Below are 17,678 nucleotides of genomic sequence, written 5' to 3'. Positions count from 1 at the left end.
AAACACGTTATACCCACATATAATTCATCATCCTGCGGATCTTTGTTATATTGTGCTATTATTGATATTAATTATGTTGATATTTATTATCGTTATTCATGAATGTAATTATAAAATAAATCCTGTAAATTTGTCCTATACTCGAGTACAGTACGACTTTCCAGTTGGCAACAGTTTGTATGTATGGCCTGTACAAGTTAACGTGGAGTGTTCACTGCACTTTATTTAGATGACATTGATTTAAATCAAGTGATTGTGACTTAGAACATTATCGTGACTGTAAGAAAAGTAACAGTAACATAATGTGCCCAAAATAAGGTCAGTTACATTTATTTATTTTAAGTCAGTGTACATTTACACTATATACAGTGCATACAGACAATGCAAACATAATAAACATGAACTTGTCTTTTTAAGGCACAGCTTGCACCTTTACTTTAACATGCATTTCTCTTTGTTTCCTTAGGTGAGTGGCAAACAGCAGTGAGCTTTACAGTTGGAGCATCTGAAACAGCTTGGATGGAAATCACTGAGATCACCAGAATATTTCTGCAGACTATCCATGCTGACGTACCCTGTAGGGAAAAAACAGAAAGTGTGTAATTTTATCACATGTGGCATAGTGTCAAATGGTCTTAAAAGGAAAGCACCAGACCTTCAGTACAGACCAATTATGTCTTATGTGTATGATGTTGAATATAATACCTGTATGCATGCTACCAATGTAATCATTTTGCAAATGACTACATGAAGAATCACTGCTTTCTGATGAGTCTGTGTCTGATGATTCACAACTGGTAAAACAACGAGGACTTTAGTTTACACTTCACTGAATTTAATGTAACTATAGCAAAGGGGTGAACAAACCTGCTTCTGCTAGTGGCGTCCTTACTGTGCTCATCTTCTGTCAGACTACTTGTAGAGGAGCCCTGTAAGACAGGAAGAAGTTCAAGTGCGATGAATAAAGTTGTTTACATGACCTGCCTCATTCTTCTAAACAGTGTCCTTACCTGTCCGACTGACTGATCTTCTTCAAATTCCCAAATCATCCTCCCAACCACATTTCTCACCTCTTAAATAACAACAGGAGAAAAAAAGTAAGGTGGTTTGTGCAGCGATAAGACATATTTTCTTGTTTCATATCTTGCCCCCTCAGATTTAAGAATGGCTTACAACAAGTCAATACACATTTAGTAATCCTCACCGTTCTGCACTGAGGCTGGAGGCAGCACATAATGTCCAATGTACACAGACTTCACACTCTGTCGCTTTTCACAGGTGGCAAGAAACAAGCTGTGAAAAACTGTCACCTTGTTCCAGAGGTAATCTTTGCTCTCAAATATCCTGGAAAAAAACAGATCTTCAATGTAGGGCTTGAAATGAATTGAAGAATCCCTTAAATGGTCTGCTAGAACAGTGTATGTGATGTTCAAAGCTCACCTCAGAGTATCAGGACATGTAGCATCTTCACTGAAAAGGTAATCTGCTGTTCTCCAACTCGCAATACGACCACTTTCTAATACTACAAGAAAAAGAGACAAGGTAATTTGATCAATCCTACTATGTGTTGAAGGTAATCTGTGTTGTCTGTTGTGAATTTCTCCTGTGGGGGGACTAATAAAGGATTATCTTATTTTATCTTATCTTATACAAGCATAGGTTTATCACACATTTGTTAATCTGTATGGATTAGCATTATGGTGATAAGAAATTAACTGTCAACAAGCTAACTTTAGCTGGTCAGCTAACCCTCGCGCTTGGATTAGTTTACACATTTGCTGACACAGCACACAGCCGCAAGTCTACATTTTTGCACATGGACTCTTTAAAGACATTGCAAGAAGTGTTTCTGTTAAGCTAACATAAATATAGCAGCTACATACTTAACTTACTCCAAAAGTTGATGTATTCCTGTGGCACGCTGCTAGAGAACCACGCAGTATTATTCTGAAACATAGCTTTTTGATAACTAGTTTTAGTTTAGTTAGTCTTTAGCTCGACTGTTATTATGTTCTTTTTCTACCTATCTATCTTCTCAGGAGCTAATGCTAATGTTTAACCTGACCCTGCGGATGGGCGCTCAACCAGCTCTGCTGCATTTAGGTGTTGTCGGAAAAAAGGAACTTTTAGAGAAATGGACGCCCTTCACCAACAGCTCAGGCCTGCTGGTGTGCACCTGGCTGACACCGCCACAAAAACATTGAAGACTCCGTGCACGCATTATTTAAGGACTTATTGTTTTATTTTAAGGTTATAATCTACGCGTCGTAATCTAAACATAACATCTTAAAATGTCAGCTGACACAAACCATCCCGTGTGCGTTTTTTGTTGGTATTTTCCCAAACACGTAGTGTGGATTTAGCTAGGTTGTCAACAACATTTAAGTCAACTCGGACGGACACTGAAAGTAAGTAAAACAAACTGTCATTGTTTACCTCACTTTATAGCTGAAACATACTTAGTGTTTGTTCTCGACGTTTCCTTCTCAGACATGACTTCTGTGGATGTGGTGAGCAAAGGGACCCAGAAGCCCATTTAAGGTATGTTCTGCTCTCATCTGTATAAGTTTTAGATCATTTAATCACCGATGTATTCATAAAAGTGTACATTTTCACAGAAAGAGCCCTTTCTAGCCCTTTTTATTGTTTTGTCATCCTTCCTTCATTTGTTGCCTTTTAACTCGTCTCCTGACTTGGCATGCCTGTAGCAGTTGTTGCAGTGCTGTGTTTCACCACCAGGTGGTAGTATTTGCAGCATGGGAAACACTGCCTTTTATATGGCCTTTCACAGTTCTGACAATATATTTGAAGTGTAATTCTGTATTGATCAAGCAGCTCTCCATGCACTGCAGTGTGTCTGTGAGTGTCTAAAGGAAGCGTGCCATAATCTTAAACATACAAAAATCCTTCAAGCAAAGCCACTGTAATGTTGAATTAGTTTTGAATTGAATGGTAGATGGATGTATCGATGTGTCACTTAGGTAAATGAATAGTAAAAGAGCTATTGTTTTTCCAGTAGTAAGCAGACATGTTTCTGCAGCTACTTGTTCCTTTTCTTAGCATCACGAGGTGTTCATCAGCTTGTGGATATACTCACAGATTGGACAGCAGTATTGAGACATCAGCATCTGTGCTTTATGTTCTATAACCTCTTCGGTGGGGTTGTCTGCAGGTCACAAAGCCCCACACACACACACAGAACCCGGTTTATAAAGCCCAGTAATGTCATGTAACCTTGTGTTTTATAACAGCGGCAGCCTATTAGAGAAGATATTGCTGTACAGCAGTGTTGCCACATAGCTGTTGCTATAACTGATGGTCTATGCTTGTTTGAACTCTTGAAAAGCCAGAGAAGCTATCACTCTTTCACATTGGAATAGGTTTTTATCTCAGGCCATTACTGCCTGCACATAGGAATTGCATGAAGCTGCTCGTCTATGTACAGCCGATCAGCTCTGTGCTGTGTATGGAGATGTCAGTCTCTGCCTGTGACTGCTGTACTGTATTAGTAATATTTTACAAATGAGCATATAGGACAGCCTGCACTGGAATATTATTACTGGCAGCATATTCTCCACTCCGTGCTTTTACTGGTGGAGGTTGTTCCAGTACCAGTGATAACTCTGTTGCCATGACAACAGAGAAGCCACACCTAGTTTCAGCATCCCCAACCCCCCAACATTCTCTGTTCACAGCAAAACACTGGAAAGGGGCGCTGTTTGGTGTTGCACGGACTGTAATTCAATGTGAATAGAAGTAACTGTTATTGATTACACTGTTGTTTGTCATACATAAAAAAACACTTCACCATATTGCTGGAATATGGATTTTACCATGTATGTATTTTCAGTCCACTCACTTTCAGGCTAAATCATAGAAAATCTGTTCCCATGATTAATGACACATTGTAAATATTTATGTAAACAACTGGTCAATTAATTGATCAGTGGATTGACTAAATGAATCTATAGCAGTATTGTTTCATGTCAATTTTAGACCCAGTTGCTTTATGTCCTGAGAATTGGGATGTGTAGAAAAAAAATCCTGAAAATTGGAGTTTTTATGTCAGTTTATGGGGGTGGAATAAATTACTGATATTGTCTAGTCATTATATTCATCTACAATTGAAAAAATGACCCCTAGTGATGTGGAGGGCTTGTCAATACATTGATTAGATGATTGACAAGAAAGTATTCCTCTGTACAAATGTTGATTTGTTCTGGACTTTGAAGGAAACGACTGTGGACAGGACAAATTGAAAAAGCCAGCTAAGGTCTCTGACATTTTACAATTATGTAAAAACAATTGTTTGCTGTAGCCCTAATTAAATGTCCATGTGGCATTTGTTGCTCTATTATCATAGCACATTAATGCTCCAACTGTTACATTTTGCATGTCTCTTGTTCTTTCTTTGACTCTGGCCTGTCCTATGATGTCCAGGACTGTTTTTTTTTCCCAGGAGAGTTTACATAATCTCAATTATGTAAAATTTACAGGATCTGTCTTCTTCCTCTCCTTTTGTTGGTGGCCGTGCTGTTTTTGTCCTTTCAGCTTTGTTGTCTTGCTGGACAGAGAAAATAGCTTGCAGCAGCAGCAGCAGCAGCAGAGATTGTTGCTCCAGGCTTATCCATCTCTCCCTTGTCCCTTATGATATTATTGCATTGTGAGGTAGCCTAGATTGCTGTATTGTTGTTGGTGTATAATTGTTGGTAGATCCAAAATGTTTTAGCGCTGCAACTAATTGTTCTTTATTTATTTACGTGATGTGAAGTATTTTTTGATCTATAAAAAAATGCACATCACATTTTCCTGAATGTCCTGGAATCATTTGAGCTCTGGCCACTGTTGGTACAAAAAATGTTTTTCTGTTTGCTATGGGAACTCCCATAGGTGATGTTTGGCCTGGTTTTGCTTGGACTACTTTGAATTTTCTACACCCATAATGTTTTCAGAAGTAGTGACATTATACTGTATACAAAAAGGACTGTGATATGTTTTAATTGGACAGATTTAGTTGAGCGTAGGATGCATTCTCGGGGGAATTTAAGTCACTACACTCTCACTATGTAATCTTTAATGAAGCACTGAAAGTCTCAATAATGAACAGCATCACACAGAAACAATACTGTAAGAACAAAAAAAGCAATTCCTAATGGCTTTCCCACCACATGGAGACCAGGGCTCCTGGACAAGCTCCATGTCTTTATGAATTGCTGCTGGCTTTGGGTTTATATATTTACTGCTTCCAGACATCACCAGATATCCAGTCAGCAGTCTGGTGCAGCACTTCATCAGGAAGGCAAAGCAGTAAACCTTCCTGGAGTTCTATCATTGAAGAGTTATTGAAGGCTTCATTTGCACTAGTCTGTCACTTTAACTTGCATCCAGTTTAGTTCTGCGTTAAATGAGCAGCCTATTATCCACCCATTTCTGTCTCTCCCTATCAAGTCTCATTCTCTCCAGCTGAACCAACAACATCAAAGCAGTGTGCTTCAAATCGCAGGTGTTGAAGGATTAAGGCCACCGCAGGATGGGGTTTTATTCTCAGCTTCATCTTTGATGTAGTGTCTCTTTCACTCACTTGTGTCTCTAACCTGTAACATGGATTAGTAGCCTGGAGTGTCCACTGTGAAGCTGAAAGTATGGACTGTCTTCATTCTCTCACAGCTACATTAAGTCGGTTTAATTCAAAGAGGCAGTCCTAAAGTGATTAATGTTAGTAGCTATGCAAATTAGTGAGCAAATGGAATAAAAAAGTGACTCTGGGCAACGTGAAGATATAAATTTGCTTATTGTCAGACATTTCATCATAATGTTTATACAATGCTAACAACGACTCCAACATTTCTGGGTGAATTGGGCAATAATGTATAATTTTACAAAATGATTCATGGATGTGAGTGTTCAGGATGTTCATTGGCCCACACATAAAATATCTTAATAGGGAATGGGAATGGGGAGGGGATGTGGGAAAGGAGACATGACTTGTTCACTCATAAATTTATTAACGACGGCCAGAAGAGGGTTCATGATCATTTTGATGATCCCCTTAATTGTACTGTGGTGTCACCTGAGGCAGACATTCTCAGTCTATATCTATATATATATATATAGAATATATATATATTCACTGTGTCTTTGTGAGTAAAGAATGGGATCTCTGTGTGCCTGATGCCTGTTCATCACTTTTCTCAGAACTCTACATTCAAAGTGCCTCTCAAATAACTAATAGCAGCTTAGTAGGAAGCCTCAGAGGGCTCCCTCTTTGTTTAACAGCTCATTCTAATCGTCAACTGTATCCTACAGCAGCTTATTCCTGCCTGATGTGAAGTAGTTTAGAAGCTGTTGTAACTTTTGGCTATACCACCAAGCTGCTCTTCACCTGAACTTTCTGAACAGGCACAGTTTGAATGACACTGTATTGGTACTACTTTATATGTTATACTTTATACTTTATTTGGTAATTGGTTCAGAAGTTCACCTCCATGACAAGGAGTTACAACAAATCAAAAGATAACTTGACCTTTATTTTGCTCACATTTTCATCCAGGCCTGTGGTTAGGTTGTTAGCATGCTCAAAGAAAAGTTGAGCAGTGTTTGGATTAGCCAAAACACATTTACTCCTTGTGACAGAAAAGCAACTAAAGCCAGTCTCCCTGTTTGTTTATTTATCAGTTTGTTGCTGTTTGTGTTGTGCAGCTTGAGCTGGTTGAACTGCTCATAACCAAATGACCTAGCTTTATTATCAGTGTGATAATGAGCTTGATGCTGCCTCTGCCTTCTTGATGTTGGGGGAGGAAGGGATGCAGGTGTTGCATAGTGTGAACTACACAGAAGTGTTGACGGGTCTGTGTTTTCTCCACCTGTCAGACATGTAGAGGAAATGTGAAACATATTAAGGCCAGAGCTTTCAATGCAGTCCCTTTGTGTACAGTTCATCAAACTTAACTACTTTCACACCCATTTTCTTTACTGAATTCTTTGCAAACTTGAAGACCAAATGCGCAAAACTTTATTTCAAACATCAGACATCAGAACGCACTCAATACCTCATCTGACCTGCTTAACACTTAAAGAGCTGAAATTCACAGGATTCTGCAACCAGCTTCATGAAAGTAACATTTTTTTTTTACAGAATGGTCATTGTAGCTGTAGGCTCTGTGCTGACCTTTAACCCTGTTTGGGTCATCGGGTTGTGTTGGTGTGCTGAGGAGGGACAGGAGGGTACATTGCTCCCCAGACCGTTAAGAAGCCACGCAGACAACAGCTGAGCAGCATCTGACAGTGTAGGGTGAGAGGAAATGTCGCAGGCTCCGCAGGCTTACCTTTAGGGAAACCGGCTCAGTCTTTGGCTGGCATATATGAGGGCTCATACATGCATCGCATTCACGTGTGTGTTTATACATGTGCAAGACTGCACAGAGGTTAGGCAACACGCAGAATGAAAGATGTTTTTGAACAGAGGACACCTGCGAGACAGAAACTGCCAACAGGATCAAAGTTTTTGAATGACTGCAGCCAAGTTTGTGTCTCACCAAGAACTGTCGTGCTGCTATGCCAGACCATGTGTGAATGTTATTTGCCCTTTTAGTTACTTGGGTCTGCGATGAGTCATCTTTCAGAGTTTTGGAGGATAGCATCTCTAAGAAATGGCTCCTCCCTGGGGTTAACACCATGCTGAGCAGCAACCATCTAGATTAATGACCCAGCTTCCCTTCTTTTTTCACTTCACTCCCATCATCAGCTCTGACTGTTTCTCTATGTTTCTCTATATTTCTCCCAGTATTTGTCAACCTTTGTCCAGTGTTCTGAGAAATTCATTATTAAGTTTTTCTAATTTGAGGTCCTTATATTAATATGTAATGGCATGAATAAAAGTTAGTCAAACTGTTAAAGCCACATGAAATTTTTAATTAATATTTTAAGTAGTCACTTGTTAGACTAAACCTTGCAATCAGAATCAGAATCATCCAGTTGTGCATACTGAAAGATGTCAAACTAAGATCCAACTAAGCCACTGTGCGATGATGTTTGTTAGGCACAGTTTTGGTTTACTCTTGCAGACCATAAGGTAGTCATACCAGGGGGGAAAACGTATGCCTGGCCAACCCTATCCATTCACCCTGTGAACTGTGTCTGGAATCCCTCTCCTTCACAGCCAGTTCCACTCATCAGAAACCCTATCGCACTAAAGATAACTGTTTATGTGAAATGAGGCAGGCTTTAAGTGTGCCTTGCTTCTTGCCTTGTATTAAATGTTTGCAGTATTGCTAATAACACCTTAGATTTTCAAGTTTTTATAGCAAAATCAACCAAACTTAATGTCTCTGATTGGTTGTATGTCTGTCCAAATGCACCTCGAGGCAATTTATTATGCATCTGTTGGTGCAACTCAATTCCACAAAGTCCAGGCTAATTGTTTGTATAGTATATTAAAATTATATTAGAATAGAATAGAAAAGAAAAGAAATAAGAATTTTTTTATCCCAAGCTGGGAAATTAGGATGGCTAGCTGGCCAAGCTAGGAAAACTACAGAATATCCAACAATTTATAATCAAGGCGACCGATTGGTGAAATGTCTTCAGAGAACTACTGCTATGAATCCAGCTGCCTGAAGTTTAAACTCTGATATACTTCTAACAACCATATTTTATACCCCACTTAACACCAACCTTTATATAAGGACAACACTCCTTGGTATATACACACAGCAAGGACGGCTTTTTTCTTTTTTTTTTTTAATTTACGAGACCTGTAGCATTATTAAAGACAAATGGCCACTTAAATGTTTGAAAAGTTGTCGTCTTGCTTTTACAAATTTTACATACAACATCACTTGAACAGAAACTCACACAAGTGTCAGCTTTTTTTCATTTATCATTAAGTGACATAAACAAGTGTGTAACGTAAAGAATATTAATGGTTGTCTGGCTTCTTTCTATTTTCACTCTAACACTGTGATCTCAAGACATGCTCCTTCTTGTTTTACCAGTGCAGGATGCCCCTGTCTAAACACAGGCCCTGTCCCCATCCTAACACTCACATAACACTCACACATACAGCTTGTGGTTTGGCAGTGTCACACTTAGATTTCTGTTTTCTGTTACGTGCTGTTACAGAAAAAAGGAACAACTCTAAATTGTATTTCCTGAATAACAGGCCATCACAGTGTCAGTTAAATTTAGAGTAATAGATACAATTAATATTGGTATGAAAAGATAATCATAGGAGTTATTATGAAGTGTTTAAAAATATGTTCTAGTTTGTGTAACGTTGCTTATTTTATGAAATTTCTCTCGTTTGCCAAGACCAAATAGCAGGGAGGCTGAGGCTATCATTATTGTGGCAAATTCTAAACTGTTGAGACTTATCTGCCAGTTTGTGTTACTGTTGCAGATCTCCCCCTAAGAGGCAGCCAACGCAGGGGACAAGCTGACTGCAGTTTTACACAGTGGAGCACTAGTTGGTTAAAGTGTTTCTGACTGTTGCTCTGCAGGACTCCGTAGGGCAGGAAAACACAACGTGAGTCACTCTGCAGTCAAAATGGCCCACTAATTTACCTGGGGTCATTCATGATCTCATAAGTAGCCACTTACTCTCAAACTTTAACTTTCAGCAGATGACCTCGATCATGATTAGACAGGGTCCCTCCATTACAGCCAACTCTTTATTAGTGTGCTCTTTGCCTGCTGTTGACACATAATCAAAAATGGAGATTTTCCAAGTGATCAAACTGCTGATACCATTAGTATTAGCCATTAGACCAGAATAAAAGTCTCATTTTGTCCCACTGTTTAGTTGTCTGTGTTTTAGGTCTGTTTATATTTATTGTCTCCATCCTGAGTTCTGTTTGGATAAACTTTGAATGTATTTATGTATCACTGTAGCACCCTGACTTTAAGCCCTTGAAGCTTGTTGGATGTAATTTCACTCTGCCTCAAGATCTTCTCTCTGAAATTCAAATGATTTAATAGCGAGCTCATCATATCAAGAAGAGTATGGAGCGGGTCTGATTAATGAAATCCAAATCCTCCTTGCAGACAGACATGTTACAGTTTAAAAGAGACAGCTTGACTAAATATTCTTGCTGAGCTTACTTCAGCTTTGCATGTTTGATCTCTTGTTTCATGCATTTTGTCTTACTTCTGCCTGCCTAAAAATCCCCTTGCATCATTTCACTGTAAGAAAATGCTTGTAACAGCCCACCAGCCCTTAAAAAAAGCAAACTGCTTATTTCAAAGATTTCGCTCATAAATAAACGCACGTAAATGAATTATAGAGTTAGCGCAGACCAGTCCTACTTTGCTGCTATGTAACAATGTTCTCTCTGATTTGTGTTCACACCAACAAGAGGGCAGGCACTTTTCATTTCACACCCAGGCTGGAGATGGGGAGTGCTCTCTTGTGTTGCAGTTGTTGGTTCAGGTTACCTCTGCCTCTGGCGGGAAGTAAGCCTGCTGTGACCTTGACCTTGGCCCTGCAGATCTGCTCAGTACAGCAGAATCTCTCTCTACCACCTCCTCTCTCTTACACACATATGTACTCACATACCCTGTATCACCTGATCATTTGTCTCCTGTATCCTAGCCTATTATTGCACTTCCCTGTGCAGGTTTACCTGATGTATGAAGCGTTAACTCAAAGATCAGATTAATACTGATGTGGGGAAGTTTAAAAAAAGGGTACTGTATGTATTTCACTTAGAATGGTACCTTATTAGTAAATGTCAAAATGTAAAACTAAACTATTGTTTTGCTATAGTATGTACTTTGGTTTACATTGAGAGGCTTTGTTCTTGTAAATAATTGGGTCTTAAGCCTCCAAATGTTGAAATGTTAATATTCATGGCATGATTTATAGGACTTAAAGGATTTAAAGGACTAGCACATTAGATAAATGTGGATATGCCTGCATACTGTCTCCATACATATGTCTTCAGGTCACAGACTAGGGAGGAGTTAAGATTGAACCACCAACCTTCCGGTTATTGGACAACCCTGCTATACCACTGAGCCACTGCGGCCACAAGTTTGGTTTGATACTGTAGATACAATGTAGTACTTTTTTGTCACTACCAAGATCTGTCTGTATTGGACTCCATCTTTCTGTCACTATCCACCTTCAAGCATCCTGGTACGTGGCTGTTGCCACGGGCTACTCACTGTATTTCTTTATTCCATGCTGTGGCCTGAGAATACTCCTTTGAAGAGTGTGTTTCTCTAAAAAGTGCATTAGCTACTTGTAATGGGGGCAGTAGATTTTAAAGTCTGTGTTATATAAGAAATGCATCACATAGCACAGGCAAAGCAATAACTCAAGACTCATGCTGCTGCATGTGCTGTAGAAGCTTGCACACTCCAATCACACCACTGTCCAAGCGCTCTCTTCTTTTGCTTTGTTTTTGACATACAAGCTGGGGAAGTTTGCTTTGGTTGGATTTGACTGTTGTTAATTTGGTGTATATCACAACTTTAGAATGTCAAGCACTACTTGTAGCCTGGTTGTATTTGGGAGACAAACACAAAATTCTGCAGCTTTTATTTGCCTGTCTTTATATTTACTTTCTATATCAGTTTAGTGTAGGCAACTGTTATTACTTTAAAAGAAGTTCTTACACTTTATATTTAGTATATACTTGAATTTACCTGACTATAATCTTGTGTTTAGAAAGAGTAATTAGTCCCAGTGTTGAAATGCCCAACATTACGGATGAAATAAAACACCTTTACACTTAGTTATAAAAACAGTTTGTTCTTATGAGAGCTGTAGAGGATGGTGGTCACCTAACTTGTATGAAGTCCTAAATAATTAAGAGCAACAGTTTTGAGTGACAGGTGGGGCCATCACAGGTTGCCAGCTGTCCAGGTGCCGCCCGCCCACGTCAGCTCCATTCCTGCTCCACTGCTCTTAAGGAAAACTAAGGCTGATTCCATGGAGGGTACGCATAGATGCAACCAAATATCAAAATGAAATGAGGTATATAATATCCATTATTAAAAGACATTCTTTAATCCTATAATCACCAGACATATCCAAGCATGTTGTTTTATTTTGTAAAAATGTCTTAAATATGTCTATTTTTAAACTTACAATCGTCACCCCCAACGAGACTATATTTGGTGCACAGTAATGCAGACAAGAGTAATATATATGTTTGTTTACAGTTAAAGCAGTACTTTTACCATAACAGATGCCTGTGTGTGTCTCGCTTATACACATGTAGCCATACACAGATGGTGTAATATTCTATTTTCAGTCTTAGCTGAGATTGCTGTGATAAGATGCACCGCGACAGGCCACACATCGCACACATAACGCCACATGGCAGCACCTACAGCACTGTACTACTGTATACAAACGCACTGCCAACTAAAGGCATAATGGTAGAGAAAAAAAATGCTCATATCTTGTAATTACTTACGTCAGTTAACTCACATCTGTAAACCAAATAGGGAAATTTACAAAGTGGCCACAACTATGATTCCAGGACATTAAAAAATTCTCTGCAGCTTCCAGAAGTGCATGTGTTCACCTGCTACTATATCATCACCTGACAGCTCTGTCAACCTTCACCAAGTATATAAAAAAATCCATCTCTTTTCTCAGTCGTTAGAAGCCTAATAGCTTAAGGATTGAAAATAATAAACTAAAAGCAGCAGAGCTTATCCCATAAACCCACCATTACTTATGCTATATTTCTTGTATTTTTTCAGATGCTGTCAAGATCTTTCGTACCTCTCAAGGACAGTACATTGATTTCAGTCTGAATAAGACACAACTATGATTTTAATACTGGAAAATGGCACTAGTGGTGTTTAATTAAAAGAGTCTACCACAGCCAAAAAAAGCAGATACACAGCATCGTTGTTGAGATATTTAAACCTGACAATAATTCATTACTCTGTATGTATCGTGGTCGTATGGTCGTAATTTCTATGTATCTAGGTTATGTTTGCATACAACACTTTTATTTCCTTTGTTACAATTTGATAGGCAGCTTACAGCCCTTTAGCATTACAAGAATGGGTTAGCTGAAGCTGAATACAGCTTCTTGGATCTGGTAAGAGTTTGTTGCTAAGGCACCCACTTGAACAAAGTTTTTTTTCTAAAGTGTTATCAGAAAGAAAAATTATCAGAATCATTGGGAGATACAGTATGCAGCTTGTTTAGTGACTGTAGGGTTGCAGAATTTATCTGAATCGATGTTCGCATTCATTTTTTTGTTGGAATCAGCAGATTAAAAGTAGTAAAGCTCATATGACACACATACAGAAAAGGGGTTTTCAGGGCACTGTGTCATTGTTAAATTCTTACAGCACCAGATTTGTAGCTGTGTAAAAGTGAGAGCTGATCACTTCTCTCATTATGGAACACCATCATGCATACTGGCATTATGCTAAATTTGTTCATTGTGGATTAGCTGAGGCGGCATGAAGGCTTTTTAGTGGTGTTATTGCATAATCTCTGTATGAAAGGGGCTTCTGGGAGTTTTATGAGCTTTGCCTAGATGTTAAATTTTATACTTTATCTCAGGATTGATTACCTTAACTGATTAGCTGATCATAAAACTAAAAAATCAAGGAAAAACAGCCAGCCTGGGTCAGTGTAACATCTCCACACAGGTATTGCATGATGCCAGTGTTTGACTCATTTTTTGTCTAAGGGCACTACCTTCCTACAGCATTTTTCACAATTTTCTTGGAATTTTGCAGTTCTGATGAGACATTGATCTGCATCCTTTCAAGGCAGCATTTATCAGAGATCAGTTGCATCACATTATGAAGAAAAGCCTGTACGATCTGGTATAAAGTGCAGCCTTCTTTACTTAACCTTTTCTTAAAGTCATTGTATGCCTCTGAAGATTCAATGAATACAGCAGACTCACCGTAATAAAACTACTTTTTAAGTACTTTAAGTACTAAACTTCAGCTTTCAAGGTTGCTAAGCAACAGTGGCAGCTTTGTGACAGCTGATGATACAAACTGGAAATCCTCTGTGTCCTAGACCATCTCATTTAACAACACGGGTTTTGTCCTTCAGAGGATGCAGTTCCTGAAATTGAGACACAGCTTATGTGTCCCTGCTGTTAAAGTTACCTGACAGTCCAACAATGTGAAAAATACAATCAAAATAAAATAACAAAAATGTAAATTTATTATTGATTTAATATAATGATGTTTTAGTTTTATTGGATGGATTTGATTATGATTAATGATGTACATGTTTCATAATGCAGAGGTCAGAAGAAGGAAAAATGGATGGTAGATTAAACAACAGCTATGATATAATGTTATACACTCACAGATCATAGCAACAGTGCACACCCCCAGTGCTTATGGACATTGTATTGTGAGATAAACAGCCTTATATGATTGTTTTGTGTTACCCATAAACAGTGCTTGTTAACAGTAGTGAGACCTGCTCCCTCCCACACGCTCTTTGTGCCTCTGCTCATCACTTACCTCAGCAAATCAAAGGCTACAGTGGGACACTTAGGAGAGACAGTCGCCACCTGGCAGACTGTTAATAAAGGTGACAGTGGGAGGGCAGGAGGAAAGGAAGCTCCTGGTGTCAAAACCCTGCTGACTGGAGCCACAGAGGCAAGGGTTCACTTTGCCGTCAAGTAATACTGACTGTTCATATACTCACACCCACAAAATTCAGTTTTCTCTGCAACTGTCAAGCAGAATATCTGTTTACATGTGGATCCCTCTGGAACCATTTTTGTTTTTCTTCCCTACACCTCCTACATCCCTGAGACAGGACCATAAATCAATGTCCAAGCAGCAACAGCAGTCATTTACTATCCAGGGCTCCTGGCAGTCATTCCCAGTCTCTCCTGTCTTTTTGTCTTCCGCTCGCATGCTTTATCCTAAAACTGTGCAATGCTGAGTATTAAAAAAAAAAAAAAAGTCAGATGTTTCCACTTGTTACTTAGCAACAGATGGGAGCTTATTTTGAAAAGTGTTTTTGTCACATTTCTACCCTTTTCCCTGCAACTTTGACCTGATTCTTGCACTCAGAAGTAGACTGTATGTTTTGTGCAGCTGTTTCCACCGTCCCGTGCATTTCACATGCAATATTGTAGAAACAACAGCAGGCACATTGACTTCAACAACTGTTTCATTTGCATATTGCATTACCCTTGGTTGAATTCATATACTTCATGCATCCTCTGCAGTGTCTGTATCTGGCGGTCCATGTGCGCCTTCTTATCACATCACTGCTCTCTGGGTAGTCTCTCAGAGATAACAGGCGGGCTTTTATCAGGCAGATATGGCTGTTACTTATTTCTCTTTTTCACTATATGTTACAGTAATGACTTGTAATTTATTTATTGTTTTCCACTGTTGCATTGGCAATTTGTCTGTTCTGGTATCCTGGACCCCCCTCATGCATACCTCAGGCTTTTCATCGTGTAATGGATTCTGTTGTCTCAGTTAAATAAATAAAACACACATAGTGACCTCTAACATGCAACAATATACTATTGTGAGATGATCTTGCATTCCAAATCAGAACACAGCCAGTGCAATCTTAGATCTAATTTTAGCTCCACATTTACAACCCAGATTTAAAAAGGATGTAGTCCATGGTGACATTCTGCAACTGCTTATATTATCACATATTTTTAGTATCATCTCTTTGCACATGTAATAACTATGAGCTGGGCTAGTGTTGCTACCCTGATAAGCAGACACATGACTCAATGACTTATTCATCTTTTACCAATACACAAAAACATGAACCATCAAAATGTTTCTATGCAACCTAATCAGTCACTTCTAAAACCGATTATTGATTTTCATCTGTACATGAAAATAAATGTCTCCTTTTCTTATGACAGCATATCATGTTTCATGGCCACCTTAGCCAAGCCTGGAGCCAGTGTTGCCGTGGTGACACAGGTCTGGCAGTTAGAAATTAAAGCTCTGCAGTGGAGTGTTACAGGACGCATGCAGTATCCATGTTGCGCTGACTGAGTGCTTTCACTAGGACATGCGTATCCTGGTTATGAGGCTTATCCCAGTTTTGATCATATTCAGACTGCAATGTTTACATGAAACACAGCGAAATCTGGTTATGCAGAGCCCTGTGCATCCCCAGATAAATATGTGGTACTTCTGGTAGATATGCTATGATGTTTGCAAACAACCAAACCAAAGAACAGGAAATTTCCAAATCTGTCTGTCTGTGGATGCTCTCATTTATCCAGGTCATAGTCATTTCCAAGAGTTTAATTCGAGGCAACTTGACTCAATCTTGAATCCACTTGCCTTGATTTAAACTCTTGGAAAATTCCAAATCTATCACAATCACAGACATCTAATAGCCTACAGAAATAGCTCAGGATGTAGTCATGATTACACTCGCAGTGACAGATAACAGGTGGATGATGACACACATCAATGACTAATTTCCATCATAAAAATATCCGTGTGTATGCTCCTATATGCTCGGCTGATGTTGTCCATGTGTCTGCTTGTTGATTATGGGAATGCCTTGTTCATGAAAGAGAGCACAGCAAGAGTGAGACAGGAGAACAGTCCAAGGCTACAGATTTAATCTGGCTGCTGCGGTCATGTGATTAATCGTGGCTAGGGGCCAGTGGATAGTGTAATTTATGGTGAGGGGGGGATCAACACATTTGGATGGTTGCTGCTCCCGAGGGAAATCTCACTCTTAAACCAATCCAGCATTCTTCTCCATCTCTCCCTAACCTACCATCATATCACAGCTGTGGCAGATGGGTTTTGGGCAAGTTAGCCTGTTAGCCTGTGGCTATAAAGATGATGAAATAGACACCTGGTGTGGTTTTATTAAGTATGATTAGATGGGTTCTGAAGACGTGTACTTGTGGACATCTAGCAAATGACTACAAATAATTGGAACTGCTGTTCTTGTGAGACTGTTGATAAGCACAGAGGAGGATAGAATTTATTTTGAATATTTGGGCTGATTGTGTCTGAGCCATTGAATTGTGTTTATTACCAGAAATGAAAGACATGTATTGACAGTCTTCTGAGAACTGTGAGTAAATCACAGTGTCCACTGTCCTGCTGGCTTAAAACCGTATCACTGCTGTTGTGACCTCACGTCTCCTTCAGGCCACTGGTGTGAGGATGTGTGTGTGCGTGTTTTACTTAATCCTCTTCCCAACCCCTAAGAACTGTAAATAAACATCAGAGGCCTTGGTGGACAGGCGAGGTGGGCTGTGCTGTGAGTATTTTTGGGTGATTTTTCTGTTGTTTTCCTAGCTGCCAATATCAAGCAGTGCTGATAACAGCAGTTTCCCCCTGACCTTCCCCACCAGCTGCTCACCAGCTTGGCTTATCCAACAGGACTTACCTGCCTTTGCACTGGCTGCCTGAATTTCCCTGAATTATTATTTTACTGTTATTCATTCCTCATGGAGTTTATATCTAGATTTACTTTTTCCGGTGCATGGGCCATCTCAAGAGGACTGTGGTTTATCCACTGTCGTCCTCCCTTCCTTCATTGTGTTTATTGGTCTGAACAAATATGTAAACACAGAGACAGTGATGTGCTGTCTCACTTCTTGGTGCAGTTTCATTGTACAAAAAGTGGGATGAGAGCCAACCTTGCTGCCAAATTGTTTAATGGTTAACGGCCCTGCCAAGCAGCAGCAGTCTGTGAACTGTCTTTGTGGTTACGT

At 39.3% G+C, this 17,678-nt stretch overlaps 1 protein-coding gene across 2 annotated transcripts; it reads right to left on the bottom strand.

The window, feature by feature from the left end:
- Nucleotides 1–314: 314 nt before the first annotated feature.
- On the bottom strand, nucleotides 315–2,101 carry terb2 (telomere repeat binding bouquet formation protein 2). 2 transcript variants are annotated; one of them, XM_028402487.1, is made up of 7 exons: nucleotides 1,884–2,101; nucleotides 1,441–1,522; nucleotides 1,205–1,344; nucleotides 1,011–1,072; nucleotides 868–929; nucleotides 706–794; nucleotides 315–575 (listed from the first exon to the last, which is right to left on the bottom strand). In XM_028402487.1, the coding sequence occupies exons 1-7, from the start codon at nucleotides 1,954–1,956 to the stop codon at nucleotides 463–465; spliced, it is 621 nt and encodes a 206-aa protein (XP_028258288.1). In that variant the 5' UTR covers nucleotides 1,957–2,101; the 3' UTR covers nucleotides 315–462. The 2 variants fall into 2 exon arrangements, with proteins under 2 accessions (XP_028258288.1, XP_028258289.1); XM_028402488.1 differs by having other exon boundaries at nucleotides 1,893–2,101.
- Nucleotides 2,102–17,678: the final 15,577 nt, after the last annotated feature.

The sequence above is a fragment of the Parambassis ranga genome, chromosome 3 (genome assembly GCF_900634625.1).
Source record: "Parambassis ranga chromosome 3, fParRan2.1, whole genome shotgun sequence".
In the NCBI taxonomy this organism is placed as follows: domain Eukaryota; kingdom Metazoa; phylum Chordata; class Actinopteri; family Ambassidae; genus Parambassis; species Parambassis ranga.
This window is presented reverse-complemented; position numbering and strand designations above follow the sequence as displayed.

Coding starts and splice junctions, on each gene's coding strand:
- terb2 (XM_028402487.1), bottom strand. CDS start 1,956: ATGTTTCAGAATAATACTGCGTGGTTCTCTAGCAGCGTGCCACAGGAA. Junction 1,345..1,440: donor ACATGTCCTGATACTCTGAG/GTGAGCTTTGAA, acceptor GTTTTTTTCCAG/GATATTTGAGAGCAAAGATT. Junction 576..705: donor CATTGGTAGCATGCATACAG/GTATTATATTCA, acceptor TTTTCCCTACAG/GGTACGTCAGCATGGATAGT.